We start from the raw sequence: 13,452 nt of genomic DNA on the forward strand, positions 1-13,452 counted from the left end.
AATTTATAATTATGAGCCTCATCTTGAATTATGCAAGTTATTTTGCCTTTTCGGTTTCTAATGCTGTACACTTTTAAAGAGCCCATTTGGTTAGCAAATTGAAAGATTAATTCACATAGATTGTACATCAGGGGCTTGAGTTTGTCTATTTTTTAATGAATCAGAAAAATTAGAGATTGCTAAGTGAAATTTCTTCCCCTCCATAGGTAACTCCCCCCCCCCCCCCCCCCCCCCCCCCAAAAAAAAAAAAAAAACTATTGACCTGATGCAGATTCTTAGTAGGTTTTGATGCAATGATGCAGGTGAGACTTTGTAGAGAGAAGACCACTGGTAATGTTTATGCAATGAAAAAGCTTAAAAAATCTGAAATGCTTCGGAGGGGCCAGGTATCATTAACAGGTCAACCTTTCCTTTTTTGTCAATTACCTTGATAATCTAGTGACCTCCCTGTGCTCATTTTTAAGGTGGAGCATGTGAAAGCTGAAAGAAATCTTCTTGCGGAGGTTGACAGTGCTTACATTGTCAAGCTCTACTGCTCTTTCCAAGATGAAGAGTTTTTGTATCTTATCATGGAGTATCTTCCTGGTGGAGACATGATGACTTTACTTATGCGTAAGGACACACTGACGGAAGATGAGGCCAGGTTTTATGTTGCAGAGACGGTTTTGGCAATTGAGTCTATTCACAAACACAACTATATTCATAGGTATTCTTTTCGCAATTCTGTATCATTTGTTTGCAACCTTTTAAGTTGTAAAAGTAGAAAATTACTGTCCATATTTCCAGGGATATAAAGCCAGACAATTTATTGTTAGACCGAAATGGTCATATGAAGCTTTCAGATTTTGGGTTGTGCAAACCTCTTGATAGCAGTAGTTTTCCAAACCTGAATGAGCCTGATTATGCAACGGGAAGAAATATCAAGCCTCCATTAGATAGCAATAAGCAGATGAGCACCTCCCCTGCACCTAGGCGTACACAGCAGGAACAGTTATTGCATTGGCAGAAAAATAGGCGATTGTTGGTAAGTCATTTATTAAATTACTTCATTTTTAGCTATTCTACATGTAGATTGTAATGGTTTAGTTGTACTTGTAATATATCTAATGCTAAAATTTGGATATATTTTTCATTAGGGCTTTTTGCATATGTACCCCTGCAAATATGGCTTGCTGCATATGACCCATTTCTGTGAGTAAAGCAAAAAACGTTACGAAGGAAAGGTTATGTGGAAGTACTTTTAAAGGAGTCTGTGATAAGCATAGCCATGAAAGCCTTACCCTATCTGTTTTTGGATTGTTTCAGTAAATACTCTTCTTATGGCACTACTTATTAGTTAACTGGCACAAACTTGAGGCCCATTTCACTCTTCCGTCAAGTTGGTAGGCCTTCTAGTAAGAGAACCATAAGTGTACTTTTCTTGTGCTTGAAAGATGTTTTTTGTCCAATTTTATGTTCAAACATTACTTTGAAAAACGTAGTCTACAGGTTCTTCTACTAGCCGACATGTTCCTGTGTTCCACGTCTGGATATTATAGTTGATGGAATTATGTACATGTACGGATGGGATATACTGACAAGTGACAACTCCATTTTTATGTTTATGCTAGCACTTATGCTCATTCTTTTTTTTTGTCAAGTGCAGGTGGGTATTAGCTGCAGTTCTAACATTTGTTAATATGTTCTTTTGTTATTACAGGCTTATTCAACTGTTGGTACCCCTGATTACATTGCTCCAGAAGTTTTATTGAAAAAAGGATATGGAATGGAGTGCGACTGGTCAGTTTTTCTATTTTGTTCTATTCTTGAACTTTCTACCAGTTTCCTGATCATGCATATATCTATCAGGTGGTCACTTGGAGCAATTATGTACGAGATGCTTGTGGGTTACCCACCATTCTATTCTGAAAATCCAATGTCAACCTGCAAAAAGGTATGCAAGTCAAGTTTACTAATTGCTTTAAAATTTTTCTGAATTTATTATTTTTTACGGTGGAACTTTTATCATGGTGTATTTCCATGAGGGGACCACTGTTGTTATCGTTCTAGTACTTCCAGACCATGACATCAATTCTCTATTAGCTTCCCTATCTGAAAATAGATCTTCGAATGAAAATCTACGAAATTTCTTTCAGAGCACTTGCATTTTTGATGTTACAAATTTAGGCTTGTGAATCTTTTTTCAAAAATACATTGTCAACATTAAAATTGCCTCTCATGTCCATATAGACATGGCCTCCCATCATTTCTTATGACAAATTCCTTGTTTGACTTGAAAATGGAACCGGGACTACCATTTCGCATTTAACTAAGATGCCTATTGTTAACCTTAGAACTACCTTAAATCACTTATAAATTCAGGGCCTCCTTATTTGTTCTTGGTATAGCAATTCAATTTTGTATTTGACTTCTATATCTGTCAATTTAATGAAAAAGATATCCACCCTCTTGTGTAAAAGGCTGACATATTTAAAGTGTCTTCCATTCATGTTCTTTAACCACACATTTGTTTAATGGATAGCGTACCGTAATCACTATGCTTCGCCCTGATTGTTCACCTTTACTCATACCCCAATTCTGCACCCGTATTCTTTTTCTGAAGTTTTACACTTAATTCTAGGAGTAAAAAAATCCCCATTAGCACCCTGTCCCCTTTCATGCTACAATGGCACGGCAACCTCCCCTAGCTTGGATGACAATTGCCTGCACCAACCTTAGCACCTAATCCTACAAACATACTATTCATCCGTTCCCTCACATTTCCCTCTACCTAGTTTAAGTAACTCTCACCATCAGTTCTCGATCTTCTAAGCTAAAACAAACTAATCACAGCCATTATTTCAAAGACTTTAATCAACAGGTGGGTGGCCTGGTGGCTGCAGAGCACCTAGGTGCTAGGTAAGCACTTGGATTTCAAGGTGATTTGAAAGCAATGAACTGTAAGAACAAACAAATATCAGGAAAAACCCTGAAAAATTATAATACAACAAATGAAATGCACCATGTCAAATAAGCTTAGCAAGTCAATGACAATTATTAACTTGGAAATGTCCAGTACTAACTTCTAAATCAATCTTAATGTTTGCACTAAAAAATGATGCAGAATGTTAAGCTTGGCTCCTAGGCAGGCTGCCTTGGCTGCCAAGGCTGGATTTTAAAACAGCGATCACTTTATCTTTATCAAACAACTAAAAATGCCAAAGAACCCACTGTTATTATAAAACTCCAATTTTAACACATGGCATATCTGACCTGCTGGATAAGGATATCTGTACATTCTCCTCTGGTATTCTATAAATAATCTCATCCTGCTTTTCCTACTTTCTCATGTATGAGAAACTCATAGGAGAGAAACCGCCTTAATGCAAGAGATCCTTTAGCTTAGCATTTCTTCAGTATCTAGAAGCTCCATCCACCCGAACTCCAAGGAAGATATTGAAAAAAAAGTGTCTGCAAGAAATCCAATAATAGTAAAATCCATGACAAGCTAACAAAACTCCATATATCTATGGAAAGTTTGAAAAATAGGAGAGCTCCCTTGACCGTAGAGATCCTTCCTAAGGTAGAAGAGTGCTTCCAGAGTCTTAACTTAGGGCTCATTTGCCGCTTCACGGTAAATAATTTCTCTGATCTCCATACGATATAAGAGGAAATCTATTTCTTCAGTGGAGTTTACCACTGAAAAGCCATTTCTTATATCCATCGGATATAAGAAAAGTACTTGTCTTTTTCTATTCCTACTTAGGGCCGTTTTAGGAAAATCCTGCAGGATCTAGCTGGATAGGCTGGAGAGAGAGAGAGAGAGAGAGAGAGAGATGGCAGGGGGAAAGGAAGGGAGGAAGCCGGAAAGGGAGATGGAGAGCATGGGGTCCCGATCGGGCCCCATGGCCCCTAGTACTTGCCATCTCCAACTCCCCCCCCCCCCCTCAAAAAAAAAAGAAAGAAAATAAAATATCTGCACTCTCTCGCCGGCCTTTCTCACCAGATTTTTCCAAACAGGCTCTTAAAAGGTATCTCAGGAAATACAACAGGACATTCAGTTTGAGCTTTATCTATCTCTTCTGTGATTTAGTTTACTTAATTTTGTTGATTTAACAGCTGGTACATCTTCAGTTTGCTTGTTCATAGTTTTGTACTCTTTCATATTTAGTTCAGATTTTCACCCTTTTTGCACCCGCAAGAATGCCTTATTCAGAAGCAATTAATGATGCTGAGCATCTCTATGCCAAGTGGATCCCTTTTAGAAGCTTTCTTTTGTTCTCACATTTACATGAATCCATCATTCCTATGAGATACCAGCATTGTCATGTGGTATATATGATGGCTCTACTTCGTATTGCTTCAGTGCTTAACTTGAAATTATACCTCTGGAGAAATGAAATCCCTCTGATGGTGAATATTCTGAAAATCACTGATTTCTTGGGCATTCCATTTTCTACTCTGAAATCAGTACTTTTATTAGGAAAGAGTCCTGAAATGTAAGGTACCTTTAGATTGGTAATACTTTTTAAAAAGCTTAGAGAAGCGATATCAAATTGATGTAAGGAATACCAGTGATGGAATTTTGTTGCTACTGAGGATCTTAAAAATGAACACTGTGCTTACAGTAGCATGCATATATTGTGCATAAGATAAGAATGCTTTAGTCGGTTTGGTGGTTGAAAATTTATATGACCAATGATAATTGTCCAGAAAATTAGAAATCCCTTGTTCTAAAATCTGTGGCAATTGATTTAGACTTTATGCTGGGTCCTCATGTCTGAAGTATGTCTTGATTATAATCTTAATCTTCTGCAGTAGTTGGTTCCATAGGTATCCGAACTCTAGTTTGTTATCCTAACTTAATTACTTTGTGTCTTGCAGATTGTAAATTGGAGAAATTACTTAAAATTCCCTGACGAGGCAAAGCTTTCACCTGAAGCTAAAGATCTCATCTGCAGACTCCTGTGCAATGTAGAGCAAAGGCTTGGAACCAAAGGGGCCCATGAAATAAAGGTTTGCACTTATCAAGATATCTAATTCCTGTTGGTTTTCTTTACTGTCTGTTTGAAGGTTAATACCAGGATAATGGTCCACTTCAGGCACATCCATGGTTTAAAGGCATCCAGTGGGACAAACTGTATCAGATGAAAGCTGCTTTCATACCTGAGGTTAAAGATGAATTGGACACTCAGAACTTTGAGAAGTTTGAGGAGGCAAGCCATTCTTCGTGTTGGCTGATTCATCTATTTTCTTAAGCACAAAGTCTAAGCATCCTCATGCAATAAAAATCACGTGCATAAACTCATGATTAAACTCTTGATGCACCGCATCTCAAGTACCAACATTTTTCTTTTGTCTGGGATGCTCAGCCTACTATATTCTTGAGACTAGTCTTTTTTCTCTGTTACCTTGAGTAGAAATCAATTTCTTTCTGTGCATGCATTCTTTGCTTTTGCCTTTTAATTTCATTCACCATGCTTTTCAACTATCCCTTCTGTTCCTCTATTCTTTTCTGCCGCTAAGAGTTACCTCATGTTCAGTCTCTTTTAACCTCCACCATGGTGGAAACTGGAAAATTTATGCAGTAATATGTCTTGTTAGTATCATTTATGGAATGAAACACAAGTTGTCTGACTTATTATTTGTCTTTGGCAAGGCACGGCAATGCCCCTATGATTGTGTTTAAATCAGTAATAGTGACCTAATAATCTTTGAATGTTGTAACAACTCTCAGTTTGTACTTAGTATGTCAGTGGTTTAATTTGGTTTTTCGGCCAAGCTGGAAAAAAAAAGGCTCTTCTGTTTTTATATTTCTCATAATTTTTTTATTTAATTCAAAAAATAAAACCAGCATTTTGAAGCATAGCTTCTGATTTGTTCTGCCTGTAAAAAATAATAATTTGTTAATATCATGGTTCAGATTGCAGCACCAATGCAAACTTCATCAAAGTCTGGCCCATGGAGAAAGGTATGTTGCACTTATTTTCTGTATCCTTGCTTGTTCTGATGACTTATACACAACATGTTATTGAGTTTTACAAGTCATTGCACAATTCTTGTCCTTTTTATCCGTATCCATGAAAGATTTATAGGTGGTTATATTTTTAAAATCATATGCTGTTTTATTGAGTTGTCTTGTTTATCAAACTGCGTTTTCTTGTCTGTATATTTAAATCATAAAACTAAATACATTCTACTTTGAATCATTACCTTATATTTCTTTCACTGTTTCATCTGATTCAGAATCATGCTCTCAATCATAATAATATTGGTTAGATCCTCTATCTTTATTTATAAGTTATTTTAGATCTTCTGTCATCCCTTCCCTTCAGCCCTTTAGATCTTCCGATGTCTTCTTTGATCTTTCATCCATGTATTTCTTTCACTGCTTGATCTGATACAGAATCATGCTCTCAATCATAATAGTGTTGGTTAGATCCTCTATCTTTGTTTATAAGTTCTTTTAGATCTTCCATGATCCCTTCCCTTCAGCCCCTTAGATCTTCCATCATCTTCTTACATCCTCAATCATCTTCAGAATCATGCCCTCAAGCATAGTTATATTGGTTAGATCCTCTTTGTTTGTAAGTTCTTTTATGTCTGTGATCATCCCTTCCGTTCATCTCTTTAGATCTTCCATCATCTTCTTAGATGCTTGAACCATAATAAAGATTTAACGACATGGCCCTTCAGATCTTCCCTTCAGCCCTTTAGATCTTCCATCATCTTCTTAGATCTTTCATCCTTGAATTTCTTTCACTGTTTGATCTGATTCAGAATCATGCCCTCAATCATAATACAACATTGGTTAGATCCTCTTCTTTGTAAGTTCTTTTAGATCTTTCACATCCCTTCCTTTCAGCCCGTTGGATTTCCATCATCTTCTTAGATGTTTGAACCATGATATGGATTTCATCACATGGCTGTTGCAAAAAATTTGAAAATGGTAGAGATTAACAGTTATGTGTATTCTGGAGTTCCATGTGGAATATTGTACCTATATTGGCGGACTTTCATTTGACAGATGGTAGGCTTACTGGCTTGGAGATAAAGATCTTCAGTTGATAACATAAATCATATTAGGATATCGGATCCTTTATGGCAAGGCTAACTTGCAAGCTTGTGTTAATGTGAGTTTGGCTTGAACTTAGTATTTGAACCTATTGGCGGAGTTTTTGAGTTTTGAACTTATGCTTTTGACTACATGTGATCAAACGAGTTAGTGTGAGTTTAACCTTGTTGAAACTTGATTTGACTTTAACCTTGTTGAAACTTGATTTGACGTTCTAGTATCATATGATAGTCATTTCTATATGAATTTGACTATGTAGTGGTGTGAAAAATTTGGGGTTGAGCTTTGGTTAGAATGATCGATCATTCAAACTTTACCCATCAAAGAAAAGCCAAGATGAGCTCTGCCTACCAAATGTTTACTTTGGACATTTTATCAGCTTATGCTGATGCAGATAGGTGGGCCATGCGGCTCCGGCTCCCTGTTTGCAGAGATACATGTGTTTGGGAGGTTTATTATAGTAATTAAACTTGCTAATTGCAACTTCCAACTATTGATGTCAGCTGGACTGTGGCAAATTTGGTATCATCTCTAAGATCATGGTAGAAAATATTAGAGTTTAATTACCAATTTTCAAAGCTTAGAAAATGGATCATGCTTCCAAGAATGTTAATATGTCACAACCAAATTTATAAGTACTACTATGTATGGTTGTTCTGCTTGTCTTTTGTACTTTATGTTTCGGAGGGCTAAAGCGACTTTTGTTGTCTGCCCGTAGCACATAGAAAGGTGAGAATGTGGTTCCCTTCCTTAAAGTTGGCACTTTATACGCAGCAAATAGTTACAAATTGGTGAAGGAAGTCTTCCCTTTGGTACATGGAATTTGGTGCCACACTGACCTTTTTTAATTTTGTGACAATCTGGCATTGTGTTATGGAGGTAGACCACAATTGGGAAGGAGAGTTTTTTGGTGAATTATTGGTTCTTTTAACATCCTACAAGGCACTAATATAAAGATCTTCTTAAGAAACCTCCAGGGCAGAGTAAGTTTTGAAGTTTTCTATTTTAAAGAAGTTAAAAAATAATCTAGCATGGAGGTGAATGAGACGCTATGTCAGTGTGAAGTTTTTTGATGCATGGTATGGTTTTTGAATAAGCTGTTGGTGGTGCCTTGTTTATTTTGTTTGCTCCATCGTTCTGTATGTCCTTTCTTCTTTGTTCATCATGTAGTCTTCCCTCCTAATTCATTTTGTATGCAATCCCTACTTTCATTTCCCCCACATGGAATAACTAGTACTTGTCACATGGATTTACTTCTCTGTCCAGAATGGGTTTGGGTTCGGTTATGGATGATGGCCTATATTCCTTAATTTTAAATATGATGGTGAGAGTTTGTTAGGTTTTTAAGGGCATGCTGGATATGTTAGATCCTGGGTTATAGAGTGATCTTATAATTGAGGTCCTCCTATTTCATCACTGTTGTCTATACCCTTGTAAAACTGAAATATATGTTTTCACATGCCTTGGTTTGAAGCATATCATAAATATCCTTACATTAATATAGTTGGATACAATAAAGATAGTGAAGTCTTAGAAGCATATTATAACATGTAACAAGAGCCATGAGGAAGAAATTTTTGAAGGGGTTAATTTGTCATCTTGCTATTTTGAAAATAATAGTTTGTAGTCACGTGCAGTGCATTTTGAGTATCAAACAACAATAATAAGTTTATATGAAAATAAAGAGATCTAAAAGAGATTTATTTAGAGTTATGTGCTTATTAATGTGAATGAACATCTAACAATAACAAGGACCATGGAAAATCAAAATAAAAACCAAATTGAATAAAAAGCCCACAGTTAAATCTTCCACCTTCTCATGTTATTTACATTCTGTATTCTGAAGAGAAGTAATAGCAATATTTAACAGGCAATGTAGAAGGGTGTCACATTCCCTAGTCAAGGTGCCATTAGGAACAAAATGGTGAGGATCAGTTAGGGATACTATTGCTGCGAAAAATAGATAACCTGATTTAGTTGTTAGGCTTTTGTGTTTATTTTTTGATTTTTAGAATTTAGAATCTGTTATATATATATATATATATATATATATATATATATATATATATATATATCGACAACATATGATGTAGGTTGTCATAGTCTGATTAGAGAATATCTTAGTGTTATTAAGCTTGTTTGGTTGGTTATACTGAAGTAAATATTTCTCTCTTCCCTTACAGATGCTCTCGTCCAAAGATGCGAACTTTGTGGGCTATACTTACAAAAACTTTGAAATTGTGAATGATCATCAAGTTCCAGGCGTTGGTTGTCCTCTCTCTCTCTCTCTTTCCATGAATATGTGATGATGCTAGGATACTCTAAGATGATCTCATAACATCTTTAAGTTGCTATGTTTAATTAATTCTCTAATAATCTAATTTTAATCATTTTAATGTACAGCTGAGTTAAAGAAAAAGAGCAACAAGCTGAAGAGGCCAACCATCAAAACGTTGTTTGGTAACGATCCCCATTGTAATTCTGGTTACCTAGTATTTTCTTTCATCATGGGATCCCTTGCTAAATGCATGTGGTTTGCTCAGAGTCAGATACAACAGCTACTCGGAATCAGCCTGCCCAAGGGAGCTTTCTCAACCTGTTGCCAACACGGTTAGAGGTGTCTGAAAGCCTTGAACAGTCTCCTCATTCCAGCATTTCTTCTCCAGATCAATCTCAATCTCGACATAGATAGTGAAAAGCGTTTCACCAGCTAACTGTTCATAGCCAAATCAAATTTAAAAGAAATGAGTTTCCTGTTTTGTTATACTGTTCAGTATCTGAGTTTTTGTAACCCTGTTCGTTCCATATATCCTTGTGTTGGACCTTCCATCCCTCTCCCATCACTCTGGAGACAGGAAGGTTGAGGTATCAGTTTGGTTCCCTTGTAAATTTGCATTGCTGTTTAAGAATGGAATTAGATTTTTTAATTCTTGTAATTTGAATCTTTTACCAATGGGAAGAATGCTTAAAATTTAAATCGATCTTATTTGGATTAAATATAAATTGTAGCACTTTCTTTTGTGTAGCTGTAACAACCCAGGACCTCATCTAAAATGGCTAACCGAAAGTTATTATTTGGGTTCCTTGATCCTGTATAAGTATTCAAGATCTATCCAGCGAATAACTGATATAGGATTAAACACATGCCCGCACGGGTCCTCACATACTCCTTTCGTTCAAGTCTTGACGTCCTTGTCAGGCTAAGGGTTCATATCTATTCAAATCTAATCACAAACACCACGATTGGTCCGTGGTCAGCCTCAATGGATTCGTGCTGCAGTGTTTCCTAGGCCATATAGGTTATGGCCGGGTTCGCTCTGATACCATTTGTAACAATCCAGGATTTTATCCAAAATGGCTAGCCGAAAGGTATTATTTGGGTTCCTTGATCCTGTATAAGTACTTAAGATCTACCTAGCGAATAACCGATGTGGGACTAAACATACGTCCGCACGGGTTCTCAAAAAAATGCTGTGTATAAGGAGCAATGTATGAATGGTGATATGAATGAGAACTTTGAAGATATGCACTTCCCATGTGAAGTTGTATTTACTTGGACAAGTAAGTGGACGGTGTAATATTCATTCTTTTTAACTGGCTCGTCTTTTCTTTTGGCATATCTGAATCTTTGTTGTTGACTCTGGACTTGGAAAGAAATTTTAAGGGTGTTTAAGTCACATACCCTATAGTATGGGAAATATTAATTTCGATTTGTATGTGGAGAAATAGAAAGATAAAGGGATTCTCCCATCTCAATATTTACGGGACCTTGCATGTCATTTTGGTTCAAGACAACAAATGAATGTAATTCAGTGATATTTTTATCAACCATGTTAGAATCTTATTTAAAATTCTAAGCTTTTATTGTGAGATTTTGATAGATTGTAGAAATCCCTTTCTGCAATCTCAGTATTTATATGGCATTGGATATCATTTAGGTTCAGGGCAACAAATGAATGGTTCCGCGGTATTTTTGATCAACCATGTTGGAATCTTATTTAAAATTCTAGGCATTTATTGAGAAATTTTGTGAAATTATAAAGTTTTGATTTCTCTTTGATTCTTGCAGAAAAGTCTTGAGAGATTCCAAACATTGTATCTTGGGATTTAAATAAAAATTCTTAGGTCAAAATTATACAGATTATATATATATATATATTCCTAAATTAAAGAAGGTTTTATTGAAAAAATAAAGAAAGTTGGACATTCAAGGATACATACACATCTGATCTGGATTATGCTAGATATTTAGTAAAAGATTGAATGATTCAAAAATTAATTATGGAATAAAACAAGGATCCATTTATAGTTTATATTTGTAAAACATTTAGAAATAAAACATACAATTTTAAAAAATTTCTGATCTATGTATCTTGTGGGTGCAAAAGTAAGCTATGCCTATTTTGGCAATCATTTTTAAAGTATTAAGTCATTTAAATCAAATATTTAATTTACTGATCATGATTTATACATGCAATACATATTAAATCATGTAGATTGAAAATCATCATGTTTTAATAATGAAGTCATATATTGTTCTTATGTCATTATAATCATCTACTTTTTATCAAATTGATATAATAGTTTGGAACTATCCAACATTGGCTTTAAATTGTTAAATCTTTTGTTAACGAATTAATGATAATGTCCAATTCTCTCTGTCTGGGCATGCACGTGTGTTTTGCGTGTGTATTGGCGTGCATGTAAAAATATGTTGGTCATGTTATCATCAACTATTTATGATTAAAAATAGCGGTTATATATTGCAAGAAATAGGCTTGCTTTTAGATACGCTATAAGAAGATTGGGCAAGTATACCGTGAATCCCAATCAGCCTCACTAGGGTGAAGTTGTTAGATATCTTAAGAGAAACCTAAACTATTCTTTACTCTATACTAAATATCCTAAAGTGGTTAAGGGATATAATGATGCAATTTAGGTAATATTCTCTTAATATCAAATTTACGGCTGATTATCTTGATGGTACTATTTTTGCTTGTGGATTTTCTAAGCAAACTATATTTTTTAAAAACACTATGGAAATAGAACAAATTGTCCTTGGTACGATTTGCGCTAAAGCAGAGTAGATCAAAAGTCTTTTATTTGAAATTTTCTTAGTATCAAAATCAATTCCTCCTATCTCAATCCATTGTGCTAGTAAACTAACTATTAAATTAAGAAATCAAAAGAGTTTGAATAAGAACATGAATAGGTACATTCATTTAAAATATAAGTCTTTCAGATAGCATATAAAATACTTTTTGTAGTTTTTTAAGAATTTGTCAAGTTATATAAAAGAAAATCTTTCTAGGAGCCGAGTCCTAAAATCATCGAGGAGATAGAGCTTAAGCTATGAGTTACATCATTGGAGATGATAGCTTCCACCACCATGAGTTTCATCATTGGAGCCTGCATCCTTGTCGCCGGCTCCTTTAGTGGCTGCTCCATGTATTCAAAAAGGCAAAGAGGGAGAAAAGAGATGAAGGGTGGAGGGGGCATGTTGTTTTTTAACTTTGAAAATCGACATTTGTTATCATTTTTTTGAATTGTTAGTATGACTTTTAAAAATTATGTAACAGCCTGCATTACTCATAATATTTTTTTATTAGTATAATTCTATATCAATCTATATTATTTTTTTTGTTAACATGAAGTTGCTAGAATAATTTTAGGAATTATATGGCAATCTGTATCATCTATAATATCTTTTTTTGTTAGCGTATCAGTCTATATTATTTTTTTATATAGGTCATAAATATATATAAATCTAATATATATCGAACATAAAAAAATAACAAAAAATTTATTTTTTTCTTTTTTTTTCCTATTCTATTTTTTTTTCCGCAACACTGGCCATATTGAGGAGTGGATGATAACAGTTGTCGCGTGATCATAGCAGAGGGGTAAAATTGTCTATATAATTGTATGGCGGACGATCGTGACAATGCCATCGCCCCCCGACCAATCTCGTGAGTGAGTCATCTTTAGAAAATTTTTATATAATAGTTTTTTTAAAAAAATCACCCCTATATCTCAATATAGGCAAGAAAAGGGATGATTTTTTTTAAATATTATATGAAAATTCAGGCCCTATTTTCTTGGATTTCTTCTCAGCTCTCTCAGCGGAAACGTCTTTACCGAAACGATTTAATACATCCGCCACAAAATAAATAAATAAATAAATAAATGCAAAATGCCTTTCACTTTATGTTTTTATCAAATTATTATTATTATTATTTTGGATGGAGAGGAAACCTCATCCGCGTAGCATCTCTTATTGGGCTCCTCTTCCATCAGAAAATATTCGATGCATATAGAAATTTTGCTCATACCCTCCCTGACCTGTAGATCACCCCGCATGTGAATATGTCACTCCAGCACTATCTTAGTGTCAGCTG

The 13,452-nt window shown here is 35.1% G+C and overlaps 1 protein-coding gene across 1 annotated transcript; it reads left to right on the forward strand.

Moving 5' to 3' along the window:
- Nucleotides 1-281: 281 nt before the first annotated feature.
- Nucleotides 282-10,035, forward strand: LOC103705427 (serine/threonine-protein kinase 38-like). Its single transcript, XM_039115681.1, has 11 exons — nt 282-386; nt 465-706; nt 787-1,024; nt 1,700-1,779; nt 1,849-1,933; nt 4,864-4,995; nt 5,082-5,195; nt 5,903-5,950; nt 9,238-9,322; nt 9,458-9,514; nt 9,598-10,035. The coding sequence occupies exons 1-11, from the start codon at nt 294-296 to the stop codon at nt 9,744-9,746; spliced, it is 1,323 nt and encodes a 440-aa protein (XP_038971609.1). The 5' UTR covers nt 282-293; the 3' UTR covers nt 9,747-10,035.
- The last annotated feature ends 3,417 nt before the right edge of the window (nt 10,036-13,452 follow it).

The sequence above is a fragment of the Phoenix dactylifera genome, unplaced genomic scaffold (assembly GCF_009389715.1).
Source record: "Phoenix dactylifera cultivar Barhee BC4 unplaced genomic scaffold, palm_55x_up_171113_PBpolish2nd_filt_p 000007F, whole genome shotgun sequence".
In the NCBI taxonomy this organism is placed as follows: domain Eukaryota; kingdom Viridiplantae; phylum Streptophyta; class Magnoliopsida; order Arecales; family Arecaceae; genus Phoenix; species Phoenix dactylifera.

Bases quoted from the DNA above. Each gene is read 5' to 3' on its own strand.
- LOC103705427 (XM_039115681.1), top strand. From the start codon at position 294: ATGATGCAGGTGAGACTTTGTAGAGAGAAGACCACTGGTAATGTTTAT. The intron at 1,780-1,848 runs GTCAGTTTTTCT...TATATCTATCAG, and splicing joins TATGGAATGGAGTGCGACTG to GTGGTCACTTGGAGCAATTA. The intron at 5,196-5,902 runs GCAAGCCATTCT...ATCATGGTTCAG, and splicing joins ACTTTGAGAAGTTTGAGGAG to ATTGCAGCACCAATGCAAAC.